General features: G+C 40.3%; 1 protein-coding gene across 3 annotated transcripts; it reads left to right on the top strand.

Annotated features, from left to right (window-relative positions):
* Positions 1-449: 449 nt before the first annotated feature.
* Positions 450-12,152, top strand: RB195_007050 (uncharacterized protein; the record flags this gene model as incomplete). Of its 3 annotated transcripts, XM_064180467.1 has the most annotated exons (17): positions 450-466; positions 551-563; positions 3,880-3,910; positions 4,512-4,576; positions 5,626-5,727; positions 5,808-5,922; positions 6,006-6,109; positions 7,594-7,656; positions 8,438-8,530; positions 8,886-8,912; positions 10,614-10,694; positions 10,789-10,818; positions 10,877-11,046; positions 11,101-11,204; positions 11,283-11,350; positions 11,414-11,539; positions 12,123-12,152. In XM_064180467.1, 17 exons carry the CDS (start codon positions 450-452, stop codon positions 12,150-12,152), a joined length of 1,239 nt encoding a protein of 412 aa, XP_064037336.1. The 3 variants fall into 3 exon arrangements, with proteins under 3 accessions (XP_064037336.1, XP_064037337.1, XP_013295309.2); XM_013439855.2 differs by lacking the exons at positions 450-466; positions 551-563; positions 3,880-3,910; ... (4 more) ...; positions 7,594-7,656; positions 8,438-8,530 and having other exon boundaries at positions 8,892-8,912; XM_064180466.1 differs by lacking the exons at positions 450-466; positions 551-563; positions 3,880-3,910; ... (6 more) ...; positions 11,414-11,539; positions 12,123-12,152 and adding an exon at positions 1,051-1,132 and having other exon boundaries at positions 8,438-8,548.
* Between the last annotated feature and the right edge of the window lie 3,669 nt (positions 12,153-15,821).

A 15,821-nucleotide genomic window follows, 5' to 3' on the forward strand; every position in this document is an offset into this window, starting at 1 on the left:
GAAGAGAATATCCCTCTGTTACCATCATAATAATATGTCCTCTATCCACTGATGTCTTGCCTGCGTGGCTGTTCTGTTGGGGCTTTCGTAGATCTTGAAAATAAAGAAAACTGGATGCCATACGAGTGTTGAAATAATGTTTACGTTCAAGAAAACGTTCGCACAAGGAACATATCATTTATTTGAGCCTCGAGCAACTCTAAGCTTCAAATTTCTAGCATTTCCGCGGCAACCGCGCTTACAAATTCCTCTGCACTGCTTCAGTCTTTTGATACTTCATTGTCACAGCTTTACCTATGCAAGATGTTGTTCTTACGACTTTTTCTGCTTCTAAAAGACATTTTTAAATTGAAAATTTCAGTTTTTTACCCTTTATTCCCCAGATTACACTGTTCGTCGTTGCAGTTTGATGTGGATGAATTGAAAAGAAAAACAACAATTGTTATTTCATGGAGAACCTCGACGGGTCTTTTTTTTCCTTTTGAAGCTCACATGCAGCTTATATTTAGGCGATGCAAAACGTAAAAGTACAAAAGGCTTCGTATTTCAGACTAATTGGAAAAGTCTATTCCAGCTGATTTACGTCTGGAATTCCGTGGAGATTCAGGGACACAACTAAGTTTCTGCCTGCCGATTTTGTTTGCGTGCGTGAAACGTTTCGCCTTCGATCGTTGGAAGAGATATTGATTCCGCGTCCCTCGGCGTGCTCGTCAATTGCGAGTGCGACTAAACAGCTTGCACTATTCTAGGTCATCTTGTGCTATTGCGTTGTACGATTCTGACACCTTTACGTAAGCAATCCATATTTGCGTATAGTTGACATCTCTAGGTGTTCTGCTTCTTTTAAAGCTCCCTTATTATTTTAAAAGCAACCTAATACTGACCATATCCATCGTTTATATCCACTCATAATAGCGTTTAACTCAATACCAGTTTGTTGAGCTTGGTTGGTTGAAAAATGACTGCTGTCAACCCGTGTGCTGTTGTGCAACCGAGTGTTGTTTTTCGCATTCTTCTCGGTGTCTCCCAGCGTAAAAAGTCCAGTTGATCATGGAGAGTTCTTTTACGCCTTACATTACCGAAGAGGACCCCCCAAAACCATACATCCCAGTGGGTTTTTTCACTGAAAGATGTGAGTTTGAATATTTTGTTGAAGTTGTTCAAGTCTATCGTTTGGTTCTATTATTGATGTCGTTCAGTTAGGATCAGAATTTCGTGGTCGTTTTGTGATGCAGTGGTAGTTTGTTTGAACCACTTACGACAAACGCAGGATTGCAGAATGATTTAACTCGTAATTGTGGGGAAAGGATAGGTATAGTGCGATGGTAAGAGGTTCCGCAGTATTCATATGGTAGATGGTTGAAAACCACCGCAGCCCAACCGTACCCTTTTCCCTCTGTAGTCGATAAATTGGTACCCATATGTGTCTGGGAGGATAAAAACAGTTTGAGGGTTAAATTGGAGAGAATTGGTATATCGGTTAGTCTCCAGTTCATTCGTAAACCTCAAAGATTCTGAATAGAAGTAGGACGAATTGAAGCATCCCAAAGGGATTGATCAACGCCAAGCAATGTAACCTTTTATCCCTCACTCGTTAGGAAACATAAAGCTACGGATGCTGTCTTCTCTCTGACACTTTAATTACAATTAGAACAACCCGACAAAACTAGCAATTTTTTAGCATTATTTGTGTGATTATATTCGTGTTTTTCATTTCGAATATTGCACATGAATAAACATCTAGTAACCTACATCATCACCTAGGAAGGTGGAGTTTGTTATTGAAAATATGCGAGTTCTAACTGGGCAGCATGATTGTTCAAGTAGATCCTTTTTTTGATTATTACATGGTTCGGGGGAATCAAACACCATGAAGGATGGACTTCGTTAAAATCATGTTGGTCAGCCTTCTTCGGATACGCTACTACAGCTCTTTTTTAATAACTGGGCGCTTCACCGATAAATCTTTTTTCTTAGCCAACTTTTTTTTTCTTGCAAAAATCACGTTATGCCAGGGAAACTATGTTATTCTTCCGTTTTTTTTTAACCTTTAATCGAAAGAAATATGGCATTTCTCATATAGCATCTCGTTAGAGCACCTTCTATTTGAGAAGCAGATAGCTGGAATCACTTTTTTTCACTGATTCGATTCTGAAAGCAACGATCGTTAATGGCGATTTTAGCGGCTCGATATTGGTGTAAACAACGTGTTTTGGAGGTGATTGACACCTGAATCGTGGTTACGGTGGCGCTGACACATGAGATCAAAGTACCCGTAGTACGTTCCTGTTCTTCATTGATCGGTGTCACACGCTTTTCTTCGGAGTGCGTTTCGACTTTCTGCATGTTGCGCCAGACTTTATAGATTACCGCCATTCATCCGATGGAACAGATTTCCGGTTGGGTCTGCTGACCTTGCAGAATTAAAGACTTCTAGAGCTGTTCTACTTCATAATATTACTGATGAATAGGTTGCGTAAACTCATTTCTTCACAAAAACTTATTTCATTTTCCTGGGGACTTTTTCACGTTACACTTCTTGAAATCCACCGAGGAGAAACGCGCTATCGAACATATCGGTTAATCAATCGTTGAGTGCAGAGAAGCACTGCTTTCGACAAGAACGTAATGCTTCAAGCTTGTTGAATAATTCCGGATGTTATTGTATCTACTTGAGTTATTGTGTAAATGTGCAAAATTTATTTTAAGATCCCGCGTTAAACTAAGAAACACTTCCTTTTCAAATTTAGTGTGCAATACAGGCAATTGGGGTTCACTCAAGAAAAGAACTCTGATCATCAAAAGTTTCAGAAGAATGTGATCAAAGTGCTTCCTGCTGTGTTTTATGTAGTGCTGGGTGTAATGAATGGGTGCGTTCACTTCTATGTTGTTGTCAGACGTTATCGATTTCATAGGAAGTAGAACGTAAAGTCTATCCGTATCCCAAGATCGGCGGCGCTGAGATCTCTTCACGAATGCATGGAGGTAGAGGTATAGGCTACGACTGTGTCACGCTCAATTCCGCATAGGAATCCAGAAAAAGTGAGAGACAGTCTTGTTTGCAGCGGTTTCTCGCAACGGCGTGACCTGTTGCGCTATAGAACGCAGGCAGTTCCGATGTCGTGTGATGTACGCAGTGAAAAATAAAATGACTCAAATAAACAAAAGAAGCTCCAGAACTGCACAGTTGCGAACGAGTTGCGGATTGTCATCGTTCTATTATCCGTACTATGTTGCTTCGTTGGCTACTCAAGTGCACCTGTTTCACATTTTTCTCGATTGCTGGGAGAATTGCGCATGAATATGCTCATTGCAGTGAACTAAACCCTTACCCCTATCTATTCATGGAGATCCCAATACTAACTTCGTGGTGCGTTGCCTCTAAGTGTTTGTGCAAAGTATTGATGCGTGTATAAGTCTGAATGCTCTCTGCCTGCGGTGGGTTTGTTTGTACTTAACTCAATCAAGCGTTTGAGCAGACACCCTTAGCAGTACGAGCTGCATAACGTGCTGAGTTGTATACCAGATGCTGCTCAGATGTTGCAAAAAGGTCGTCCAACACACTGCCAAAACCCATACCTTGATAAGTCAAAAGTGTAGAGCGAGTATGAAATTTTCGGCAGCAACTTGGTTTCGGTCACGGTCACTGATGTATTGGACATTATCGAAGGCGAGATCTGAGGAGCCTTGGTGCCCACAGGCGTTTGAAAGGAGACGTGAACAGCAATGAATGGATGGATTTTGTACTGGTGATCTTGCTGTAGATCGAGAAGATTGAGCAGCGTTGTGTTCGAAGTCGACACACCATTGCGAAACTGTGATCAATCGTGTCAGGCCATAACATCGATCCGCCGATCAAATAAGTCGACTTAGCTGCAGTTGCGCTTGTATGTTAATGTGAAATCACATCGTAAGTCCTGTCGCTCTGTTTCTACAATTCATTTTCTGGTCAACAACTGAAAAAAGGTGCTCCCAGAGGTTTTTTTTTCCTCAGAAAAAGGCGCTAAAACAGGCCTTCCCCTAAAAACCCATGAATAAAATCAGTTGTATGCTGTATTCAAACTATTAGAAATGACTGTTTTCGAAATGTAGAAGAAAATTATGAGTTAGTTAGTTAGAAGAAAATGATGATAAGTTTAATGCAAATCTTTGAAGGTAGTTTGCAACGGTTTTTCTTTCGAGGGCTTCTACTTACTCTCGAGGATAGGTGAGGAAGTTCACCCCGAATAGTCCCCTCAGATCGCGGCTGTAGTTCATAACATTTTCTTAGCCAACATTCATCCATAATATCCATTATCATTCATGGCTTGGCTCTCCATATCAGACTGCTATCCATTACGTATGCGTTCTATAATTTCTTTTAATATTTATTCTGTCATGTGATACAAGCAGGTTCAAAAAATCGTTTGTTCTTTTCTTCTCTCTTCATTACATTTCAGTGGAAAAAAAACTGCTTATGATGTGATAGTTTGGAAAACTACCGATTAACCACTTCTACCTCGTGATTTCAGACACCGCCACTCCTGAGGCACTAGAGCATTTTGTGAGGGGAGAAATGCCATTCTGGACAAGTCAGGTATCTTCTCCTTCAATTAGAGTAGAACGAACTAAGACTAAGAGCGGCAAAATTTCACGCTATTTCTTTCAATTGGATGCAAATTCATCATTCTGAATCCTTCGCTGTCAAAGATGCGTTAAGATTAAAATTTGTGAACTTTTTTATCGTTTAAAATAGCAGTCATGTTTGAATGCTAAGTGGAATGTCAGTGTTTTGATTAACTGTGTAGATATAGGAACTTAACGGTGCACTTTCTCTTCAAATGTACAGATGTGTAAATGCACCTTTCAGGTTGCTGAGTTGAACTTTTACTTAATAAAACGATCTTCTGTTTCGACATTTACGTTTTCTTCTAGAGATTTCAACTATATATATATATATATATATATATATATATATTATATATATATATATATATATATATATATATATTGCGGAGAATGCTCGCAACACAGAGAATCCTCTTGTTCAAGGACCAAACTAACAGCAGCTTCTGCGCCCCCTCTCTTGTTATTAGTGACTTTCATGTCATTGTTTGAGAGGGACCAATTTTGTCGAAGCACGAAATGACTCCGGTAATCACGACTGCTGCTCACGTGACCAGTGAGTCGGAAATGCATTTTCTTTCATTTGGACAGCATTCCGTGATGGCGAATAATATATGGTAAGGAGAGGAAAATTCATGCCTTCAAGGCTGTTTTCTCTTGCATGCGTGAACGATTTTTTAAAAGTTTGATCATGCAGATTTTTTCTAGATCATTAAGCTTCCTGCGTCTAGTAATAACGTATACATTTGAATTTAAGCAAGGTCAACATTTACGTAGGTATTTTCTCTCACATGTCATCAGATCATGTGTGAGATTGTTCATCTTTTCATCTCAGCATTGTTTGATATCATTTGGAATGGTTCTTTCTATTCTATATATTTAATGTATTTTGTCTCTTCCTGCGCTTTTTTATGTGCGATCCTAGAAAGAAATTTTTAAGAGTTATGTGTGTAAGTACGTGCTTTCTATCAATATGTTTTTTAATCATTGGCAAACTATTGCACAAACTATTCATGTCAGGATACTCGCAATGCTCTCATGTCTACCATGGTTCCTGGTGGAGCCGCAGTTGCTGCCTTCGCTGTATTCGCAAGAGACAAGGAAGTTGTGGATTGGTGGACGGTACGGTATTCACTCTTTCGTAATAAATTCATTTCGTGCTGTAGTTTGTGTTTGCCTGTACATTTTCGCTGAGTTTACAGAAAGTGAAAAAGCCCAAGTGGGCCCCAACGGATGTGCGACTATATTCCGTCATGGACATAATCGCCCTCTCACCGCTTGGGTATGCATCTTACCTCGTCTATAAAAATGGTGGAGGTAAGTGGTGCTGGGTTTATTGTAGTTAAGAAGTTTGGAACGAGCTTGCACTTTTAACTTCAATCTTTTAATCACTAATGCAGGTTTCGACTACACCGACACTCGTCTTGCTCTGGGATTATACGGTGCCAACATGGCGCTCGCATTGACTACCATCCCTCTGGTTAAGAAGAAAAATCTTGGATGTGTATGTTCTAAACAGATTTAACCTTTGAACTAGTAAATTAATTTCAAGAGATATTTTCCTTTAAGAACAATGACAAATCTTATGATTCTGATTTTTGTTTTTGGGAGAATATTGTGATGGGTGAACAACTATATCTATTAGGATGGACAGAAAGTCTTGTCATCGATTTCTCGAAATTTCCAAAACTTTCCATTTGGGCGGAATCCATGTTGCGCCGTGTTGTAGTTGTGGAACATTCTCGAAGCTTCTCCACAGTAGGTATATATAGCCGAGGGCCTTCTTTAACTTTAATCACGATGTCAATTACGCAAGAGCAACTTCGGGCTATCATCTTCTATGAGTGGCGTGGCTCCATTGGACCAACGGGAGCAGCCCTCAATATCAAGAGTAGATTGGACGTGGACACAGCTATTACCAGGACTCTCAAGCGTTTGTTCGCTCGCTTCGCAAGCGGAGACACCTCTTCGAAGACAAGCCCCGGTCGGGACGTCCCCACGTCGAAGGCTTCGCCATTCTCGACGCTGTCAAAGAGGATCCGGAGATCAACACTCGCAGTATTGCGTCGAGACTCGGGTGTGACCATTCAACAGTCGTCATCCGCTTCCAGGGCTTCGGCTATGGAAAAGTGCTGGCTCGATGGATCCCTCACACCTTGACGGATAGCACCCGCGATTTACCCCTTTTGTATTCCTCTGTCAATCTCTCCTTCCTCACCCACATCGAAAGCAGTTTCTCGAGGATCTCATTACTTGAGATGAGAGTTGGGTCCCTTCCGACTCTAACGCGCACAGTGCCGTGTGGCTCCCTCGAGGAGGAGACTCGCCGACGCAAGCTAAATAGGACCTCCACCTCCGACGTATCACTGCCTTTTTCTTCTGTTTCTCGGAAAATCTCCGCAGTTACCTCATTTTTTTTTCGATTGGCAGTAACTATAGGTAGAGCGAAAAAAAAACCTACAAAAAAAGAAAAAGAAATTAGAATAAAGATTAATCACTTATTGTGGGCGCAGCAAAAAAGTGTCTGCAAACAATCTTGTTACACAAGAGAACAATATCTTGGGTTGTTTTTTGCAAATAAACTTTCAACACAGTGACCTCGCTGAGCCTTTTGCAACTTGTCTTTCACTATCAGTTCCATAGAAAGTCCATTTTAGAATGGAAGAAGAATTAATAGAATTTAGTTATCGAGAAGTGATAAAGGGATGCCTAATTTCTCCTCTAGCAATGCGGGTTACTTAGCGGATTTCTTTGCTGACAGAGGGCGTAGCTGGAAAGGAGAAAGGAATGAAAACCTACAAGCAATAGGTTGCACTAAAAATTAGAGAGACTGCTAAATCATCGGTGGTGAAATTACTTTCATCGAGAAGGGAACAGTGAAGTCTAATCCACTATGGGAAAGCGAAAGGCTTGCTCTGGTTACGTGGCAAACAGTGAACGGTAAATCTTTGTCAAAACTTGTGCTGATTGTTATTTTTACTTTTATAGTTGTGGAAGAACACTCTTCTCGTTCACTTGACTGCAGCAGGAGCAGCTTTTGCGTTTTACAAGGTATGATTCTCTGCATTTCATTTGATTTTAATGATGTGGACATTGCTTTCATTCGTCCTACTATTTGTTTTGTTTCTTCGACTTAATTTCTTTTTTCTTTGACTGCTTTTAGTCAATTTGTCGTGACTTAATTAGCAAAAAATACATCACTTATCGCTATTCCGATGTCTTTATCTGAGAAGCTATAAGTATTTTTGTCATATTCGACTATGTTCTCTGAATAAGGAATTTGCATTTGCGCAAAGAAATCAATTTTTTTACGAGACTTTGAATTTCGACCTAGCAAACAGTTTGTCAGATGGATTTTAATACTTTATTGTAGAGACGAAACAACACTAGAAGAATCTCAGTACATCATGACGATTGCTTAAATCTTCGCTAGGTCTCTTCCGACTTAGTCATGGAAAAAATCAGAGTTCTGTCGTAGTAAATAACGCAAGCGTTAATCTTAATTTCACCCTCCTATCGCAGCAGCTGTCGAAAGAGGGAAGTACGCTACTGCTTGTCTTAGTTTTTTGCCATCAAAAAACAAAATTTGCCAAGTACTTGGCTAATCAAAATTGTTAATTGCTTGAACACCTTGAATTTTAGCAGTAGCTATACGTTCAAGCGCTAATCAGTTAACTGCGGTTGAAAATAAGAAAGAAAATTGTAGCTAAATCAGTTGAATTCACTTCAGCGAATTTTTCTTTGTTACTGATTCGAGGGTAAATAATGCGTAAAGTTCATTTTCTGATTGTTTTGAGTTTCTCGTGACCTCAGATTTTATGACTTGTTACAGATTGACAAAACTGCTGGTTTGTGGATGATTCCTTATGCTCTCTGGACTGGTTTTTACGCCTTCCTTACATATTCGATTGACAAGGAGAACAAGGTGATCAAGGATATTTGAATGATGCAAATGCACTGTCGTTTTCATATCCTATGAATTCCATGGCCGATTCATTTTTACGACTGAACCGCATCTATTTCAAGCACTTTTTACTCTTTTACATTGTACATAATGCTCTTCGTTGCATAGGCATTAGGATCGTCGGCAGTTGTAACGCTTTATTGCCCAATGAGGTTTAAAATAGTTTTAGCGCAATGTCATTTCTTTGTCCCCACGAATAAAAGTTCCGTTTTTGTGTTCGTTCACTGCATTGCGTTTTTGTCGAGTTGATACTGTTCGCGTCAGAACGGAATTTCCACTTCAAAGAAGGAATCAGGCCTAATTCAACCCGCTTCAGTGCAAGATGAGCATCGTGTACAAGAAGGTTAGTGCATTCTTTTTAGAAGCACTTCATTTTCCGCCGAGATCGGATTTCTTGCGGTTTTTTTTCCTGTTCACCTTCCGTATATTCGTTTTCACATCGATGAAATGTTTTAATATCAGAACAAAATCTCTGATGGATAGTTCTGACGAATTTTTTTCTTCTTCAATTTATTTATAAATTGTAACAAGGATATTACGTGGATACTTGTTTATGGAAACGGAGTTAGTTTGAAATAAAAGGAAGACGGAGAAGGTTACGTATGTGTTGTGACTTCGCGTTGGGATCCAGTAGTACACTTGCTGTCAAGTGTATTATTTTAATCTCTGTTATCTCTTATTGAGTCGACCATAACGTGGCAAGTCCAGTGGGAAGTATAGACAAGTCCTGCATGTGTTAAGATACTGCAACGACTTATCCGCAGATTTATTTTCGAATTCGTAATAGACATAGGTGCGATGTTCTCAACGCTGTAAGATGGATATGTTTCCTACAAATCACTTGCAACATTGCTGAATCACTTTTGGGAGATCTGACGTTATTATTCTTCCCATATGTTTTCCATACAGGAGCTGGACTGTTATTCATGTGTGATCCAAAAATCTTGCTCCTTTATTAGACTTTCACACTCTCTCCTAAGTGGGACGATCGTGTGTGCGCTGATCATTTTATCTATTAGATATGCTCTTCTTAGAATTAATAGAAACGCTGAGTAGGTGTACTATTGTAGAAAATGTGCATAAGAATATAAAACTAAATTAATTGTAATGAAAGCGTAGGTTAGCGCGGTAAATTACCACCTCTTTTTTTCGAGAATACGAATATTTCTGGGTTTCTCTAACTCCTGCAGTACGGGATGATGTTATTATTACGTACTTGCTGCCATGGCTAATGTAGGAGCTTAGAGAGTGCTTAGTTCATCGAAAATGCAACAGAAGCAGAAAGATATCCAATCCACGAAAAGACAGTTGCTGTAATGCTTATTCAGTCTCGATGTAGTTTGCTTCACATTGTTTGAGGTAACAGTCTTCCAAACAAGAGCCAATTGTTTTTTTAATAGCTTTTTGAGTCACTTCACTTTCTTTGCTGCAGATGTTTCTAACTTCCGTTTTCTTCGTTTGCACAGCACACGACTTAAAGTCACTGAACCGAAGGAAATATGGAGTGGAGTCCAACATCTGACTTGTAATGAAACCTTTCACCTGCACGAAATACTTGAAATTAGAAGAAAGTGAGAAGGAGAATTGAATTGATATTTGGAATGTTACAAAAAAAAACTAGATGACAACTCAAACAACAACTCGATTGTAGTGGTTGTCGAGAAGTTGTCTTTGGGCAAGCCAGCTCAGTGCTGCGAGCTGCCAGAATCAGTGCATCCAAGCCACAAATATTGTGATGTTAAAAGAAGAAAATTTGCCAACGACCAAGTTTCTTTACGCCACAGTGGCTAAAGCAAAGATGTAAAGTGTTCCAAAATAAAAGCAAGAGCAAGCAGAATCCAATTATGACGTTCTTTTTTAATGTCTACTCAATGTAACTGTTATTTGATTTTGCAAACCCTTCCAGCTACAGTGTCCATAATATATTTTCATTCCGGTTGTTTTCTACTTTCCTCTAAACTAGCCAGACTTGGGTGGAACTAATTTCTAGGCTGTATAATTCAGATATTCTAGAAGCTAGTTATTTCATACAAGTACTTTTCAGGACGATGGCGTTGAGAACGAAGATGTATGGGACGATACTGAGCTGATCAAAATGTATGAGGATTGTGTGAGCGCAACTTACGTAAGTAAAATTATATCTTCCTCCTCTCTGTTTAACTGTTTCTGTTTTTCTTTCGTTTTGTGCTTTTACTTATGGTAAACCTTTTGTATTTTAGAGCAAACTTGGAGTTGCTGCTACAACAAGCGTGAGCTCTTCTTAGCTTTCATTTGCAACTTTTCTTTTCTTGAATTTTCTTTTTCAAGAGCTGGAATGTAGGAGACCGTTGTTTGGCTCGATATAGTGAAGATGACTTATACTATCCTGCAAAAATTGTGGAAACAGGTCAAAAAGACTCTCAAACTGAATACCTGGTACTTTTTGAAGGGTACGGCAACTCCGAATGGGTGTCAGCTGATGATCTAGTGGCGGCATCGTACGTTTCCAACATATTGAACCGTTTAATCCTATTTTATGACCGGTTATTCAGGTCCGATGACGGTTCACAGGAAGATGGCAATGTGACTATGGACAGTGCTCCAGATGACACACCAGTTAAGTCACATTCTGTGAAGGTTACCAAGGCTAAGAAAGGTGAATTTCTTCATTTCACGTTATTTTCATTTGTAATTTCCGTTATAAATTACTTAATATTGCAATTATTGTTTTAAGAAAGGTCACTGCGGAAAGGAACATCTAATGCAAGTAGAACGGGTCACTCAAGCCGTTCCCATCCTTCTGTTAGTTTCTTTTCATCTGTTAGCGTTTCTACTGTGATAGTACAATATCAATTTACTGTTTAGATCCCATCAATAGCTCCTCCTCCTCCTATGGTCATGCCTAGACTTGGGGTGCCAGACGAGGCCGAAGCGTTGTCAAGTATGCTCATGGCATGGTACATGAGCGGCTATCACACGGGGTACTACCAGGTAATAGTTCTTAAAAGCTTTTATTAGCACAAAAAAGTGAGTTTTGCGTTTTGGTTTCATTCTAGGATAGTTCTAAGATTAACACATAAAGAAAACGTTGAAGCCAGAATCCCTACTATTTAGAGGGGCTAGAGGTACCTTGCTAAATTTTTTTTTCACGTCAGCACTGTTTTCTTGCTCCAGCGTATGGAAATGCCTTAAATGCTGGAACTAAACACTTGTATTCATTGGAATATCCTTTACAATTAAACACAAATTCATACGGAGTTCCATTATTCTCTTTTTAGAGTGCTGGCTTAGCATCTTGGCATTGTTGCTAAGTAAACCGTTTGATTAAATTCTTCCATATGGTAATTGTTTTATTTGTTGTCGAGCTCACCCTCTACAAACTCGTGACGGCATATCTGGGTCCTTCCTTTTTTTTAATTGGTGTTACATTTCGAAAACGGTGTATGCGGCCATTGTGAGCTCTGGTTTGGTGTTCTGCTTTCTAATTACTGTTCTTCGTTCTGTGGATTTTTTTCAGCGACTCAGTCACATCAACATATTCTATTTTTCATTGTGTTCTATGGTGTGATTTTAGGCTATCAGAGACATGAACTCGAACAGCTGATGAAGTCAACACTCCACACATTGTTTTATTGGTTATTTGTTCCATGTTCTTATTCATTGTTGTTTGTATAACACTGTACGAAATAAATTTGAAGACTTTTTATGCTCATTGAGCGCTAAGTGCATATTCCTTATAGATTAGTTTTATGATATACATTCTGCAAACTAATATTAACAAATTAATAACTAATAATTGTTTGTAAAAGATTTCAGTTCCGTAGGTTTGACGTTTTTGGCTTTTGGGAACGTAGGAGAATATCCCAAACAGTTGATCAAGTTCGAAGCATAATCGATAGCTTCTTGTATTGCAGAGAAATCTTATGTAATCTCTTTTACAAATTTCATAGTCGTCTTCAAGCGAGCATTTCCTATCGCCCGTTGACAACTGGTTGTATTTCAGACTGTAAATCATTTATAAATGTGAATGCTTGGTTTGTAAGAGGACCTTGAACCCAAACGACAATATAATATAACGATAATAGCAACTATATACCGCTTACTTACCGCCAGTTCGGAAGCATTGCGATCAGTAATGCTGTGAAATGAGCTGCCCAACAAGTGTGTATTGCTTCAAATTATCGGGCAGTACTTCTTCAGAGACAGGTTTTTAGAAAATTGCCGTCATTGAGTTTTGTTAAGATAGAGCTCGGTATATATCTTGTTGGTATCAGAGCGAAAACCCAAATGACCTTATAGATGCAGAAATGCCCGGTCTTACGCAACTCCGTAACTTTTTAAACATATACTATCGATAGAACAATACTACGAGAAGGTACTGCTGTTGAAACTCTGTACGAATAGCAAAGGATAGAGAAGTAGTTCACGAACGAGAACGTGAACTTACTGTTTCCCACAATCCACAAAAAAAAAGAGTGAAATGACCTTCTGCGTCTCGTCTCCACAACAATGGAACACGATAGAAGGCTTCCATTCTCATCGTCCTCCAACTCCAGCGATATGACATAAATAAGTAACAGAAGCTGACCAACCGGCACAATCGCGGAGTCGTTGCGGACTGCTACCGTTCTGTTACCCGTATCAAATTGGATTGTTGGGACGCAGGACCACACAAGCTTGTTCCACACACCTAATTCCCGTTTACTGGGTGGTGAGAGGGAGAAAGATATCTGAAACAATCACACCTCCAATATCACTCTTCATTTGTCGAAGAAGCAGGCGGAAGCTTCACAAAAATCCTTCTTTGTAAAGTCTGGCTCTAAGTAACTAAATCATGTTCTACTGCTTAAAAACATCATCCCACGAATCTAGGGTCTGGGTACGGGTTTCAGGCGGGTAATGCCTATACGGGGTAGTAGATTGTGGGGAAGAGGGTGATCCTATTCATCTCCCTCTATCAGTGAAAACTGCGCCCAGGCCCCGCCGAGTGTCCTCAGGTCCTCTTTTGCCATCTCAATTCCAAACTTCCATTTTCACTCAGGTGGCCTCTTCCAGCTTGAGCCCGGCAAACTCCTCAGAACTCGTTGAACAAGACGATCTGCTGGCCTCCTTATTGTATGACCATAGGAGCGAAGATTTTCCGTAGCCAGTTTCGAAGTGGGTGCAAGATGTTGATATCATCCACGTGTCATTCGCCGGTATATCACATCAACTTCCGCGTAAGGGTCTTCATTTTGGCAAACCCCAGGACACCAGTCGCCAAACTGGCGCTTAAGCTGTTTCTTTTCAGTGCAGTTCAGTTTCTCCACCACCGAAGCGGTACTGTCCAGGTACATCATGATAGGGAGAATAGCGGATAGGTAGACTAGCAGCTTGACTTCGTTGGTGATAGGGGCCACAGGGATTTCGCTATGGAGTTAAATGCAGAAGTGGCTTTAGCGCATCTTTCCTGAATATCTTTCTCGTAACTGGCGTTGTTCTCCAGCGTACAGCCCAGGTAACAGAACTCATCGACGAGTTCTATCGGTTGTCCGTCCACCCTGATTCCCGCTCGAGGTCTCGAAGTGACCCACATCTGCTTGCACTTATCAGGGCGTAGACGTAGTCCATAGGCTGCAGCCAGCTTCGACGCAAGGTTGACAACGTGTTGAAGATTCGTACTGCTTTCCGCGAATATGACGACATAGTCGGCACCCTTGATGCTAAGACGAGGTTGGGAGGAAACTGATCGACTGTTCCTTGCATGATGTCATCGATAGCGAAGTTGAACAGCAAGGGTGCTGCCACTGTCCCTGGTTACCACCTCAAGTGTTGTATATCCGGCTTGTATTCGACTGCAGCAGTTGTTCGATGATTTATGGCATCAAGGAGGCAAAAAAGCAAAAAAAAGAACTTTCCTGGTACTCGGTTGGCGCGCAGCGCGTTGAGAAGACGGCCTCGATGAGGAGAGTAGAAAGTGGCTTCAAAGTCCAGAAAAGCTAATGGTATTGGCTTCGAATATTGATGCTAGATTCCGATCACTCTACTCACGATGGAAAAAGTCGCAGATCAGCCAGGGTGAAAGCTAGCTTGCTCGCCGCGCGTTGCTTCTTTGCGACGTTTAATAGGTCGGTCCAAGATAATGGATAATTCGTTCAAAAGCTATGCACGTGAAATGTAGCAAAGAGATTCCTCAGGTGGGTGACGGATAACTACTAAGAATAGTAACAAAAACTAGTCAGAATTTACACTAAATATCCATAGTACAGAGATGGATGCTGCTTGACAAGGTCCCCACGACATCCTAACTGCAACGCTCCACTACCCCACTTCGAGCGCAAGCGGTTACGCAACTGCACCGTGTTTCATGTCTTTTTCATGATCCTACTATGTATGCATTCTTACCTGTACATGATTTGGTAACTCTCAAATCCTTTCCTTACACATGTCGCTATTCGTTTAACCTTCGTAGAACGATTTCAGTAGTTAGAGTGTTTGACTTCCGAAGAACCTCGACATAATAAGATGTTGCATGAAATTTTAATGTGTTATGGATGAGGATTAACTATAGGACACAAGATTTATTAGTTTTGTTGGCTAACATTTCGGCACCATCGTCCTCTTCAGAGCCTGAGATGACCGATTCAAAGGACAATCCAAGCGATTAAATAATCTTTCCACAAATATACAGACTAAACTCCAAGTCTACGCCTCTAAATACTAACATATCGACATCACTAAATGCTTACCTTAGATTGGAGAATCCCAGTAATAGCCGACGAGTGAAAGATCACGAAGGGGATTGGTTGGGGTGTTTCATTGAGATCACAGGAACCATTCGAGATGTTCCCTGAGCTACGGCATAATCGAAAGGCATTCTTCCTTGCGATTCATTTCTGGGTTTTGGTTTTTTTTTTTGGTTTTCCAAAATGCTTCCAACGGTTTTCAAGAAAACATTGGAGATTTGTGCGCCAGGACTTGGAGTTTCGGTAGTATTCGACGTCCATCGGTAACCTTCCTTGGAATCTTTGACACGATACCAAGCAGTAGTATGTCGGCCGCGAATTCAAAAATCATTTTTCGGAACACGTTTTAGATACTCTTCAGAACAAATGCACAAATATTTCGACCTTTTCGACTCCCTTCCAAAATTTCCAGTCAATCTGAGGTTCAACAAGTATTTATCTTCATTGCTACCTTTAATAAACCTCGGCATGATGATGAACCGCTATTTCTTTTCCTAAGTTGGGCCGGACACGAGGTTGCTATAATCCTCTTTTCTTGACTAACGTTC

Source organism: Necator americanus, chromosome I (assembly GCF_031761385.1).
Source record: "Necator americanus strain Aroian chromosome I, whole genome shotgun sequence".
Classification (NCBI taxonomy): Eukaryota; Metazoa; Nematoda; class Chromadorea; order Rhabditida; family Ancylostomatidae; genus Necator; species Necator americanus.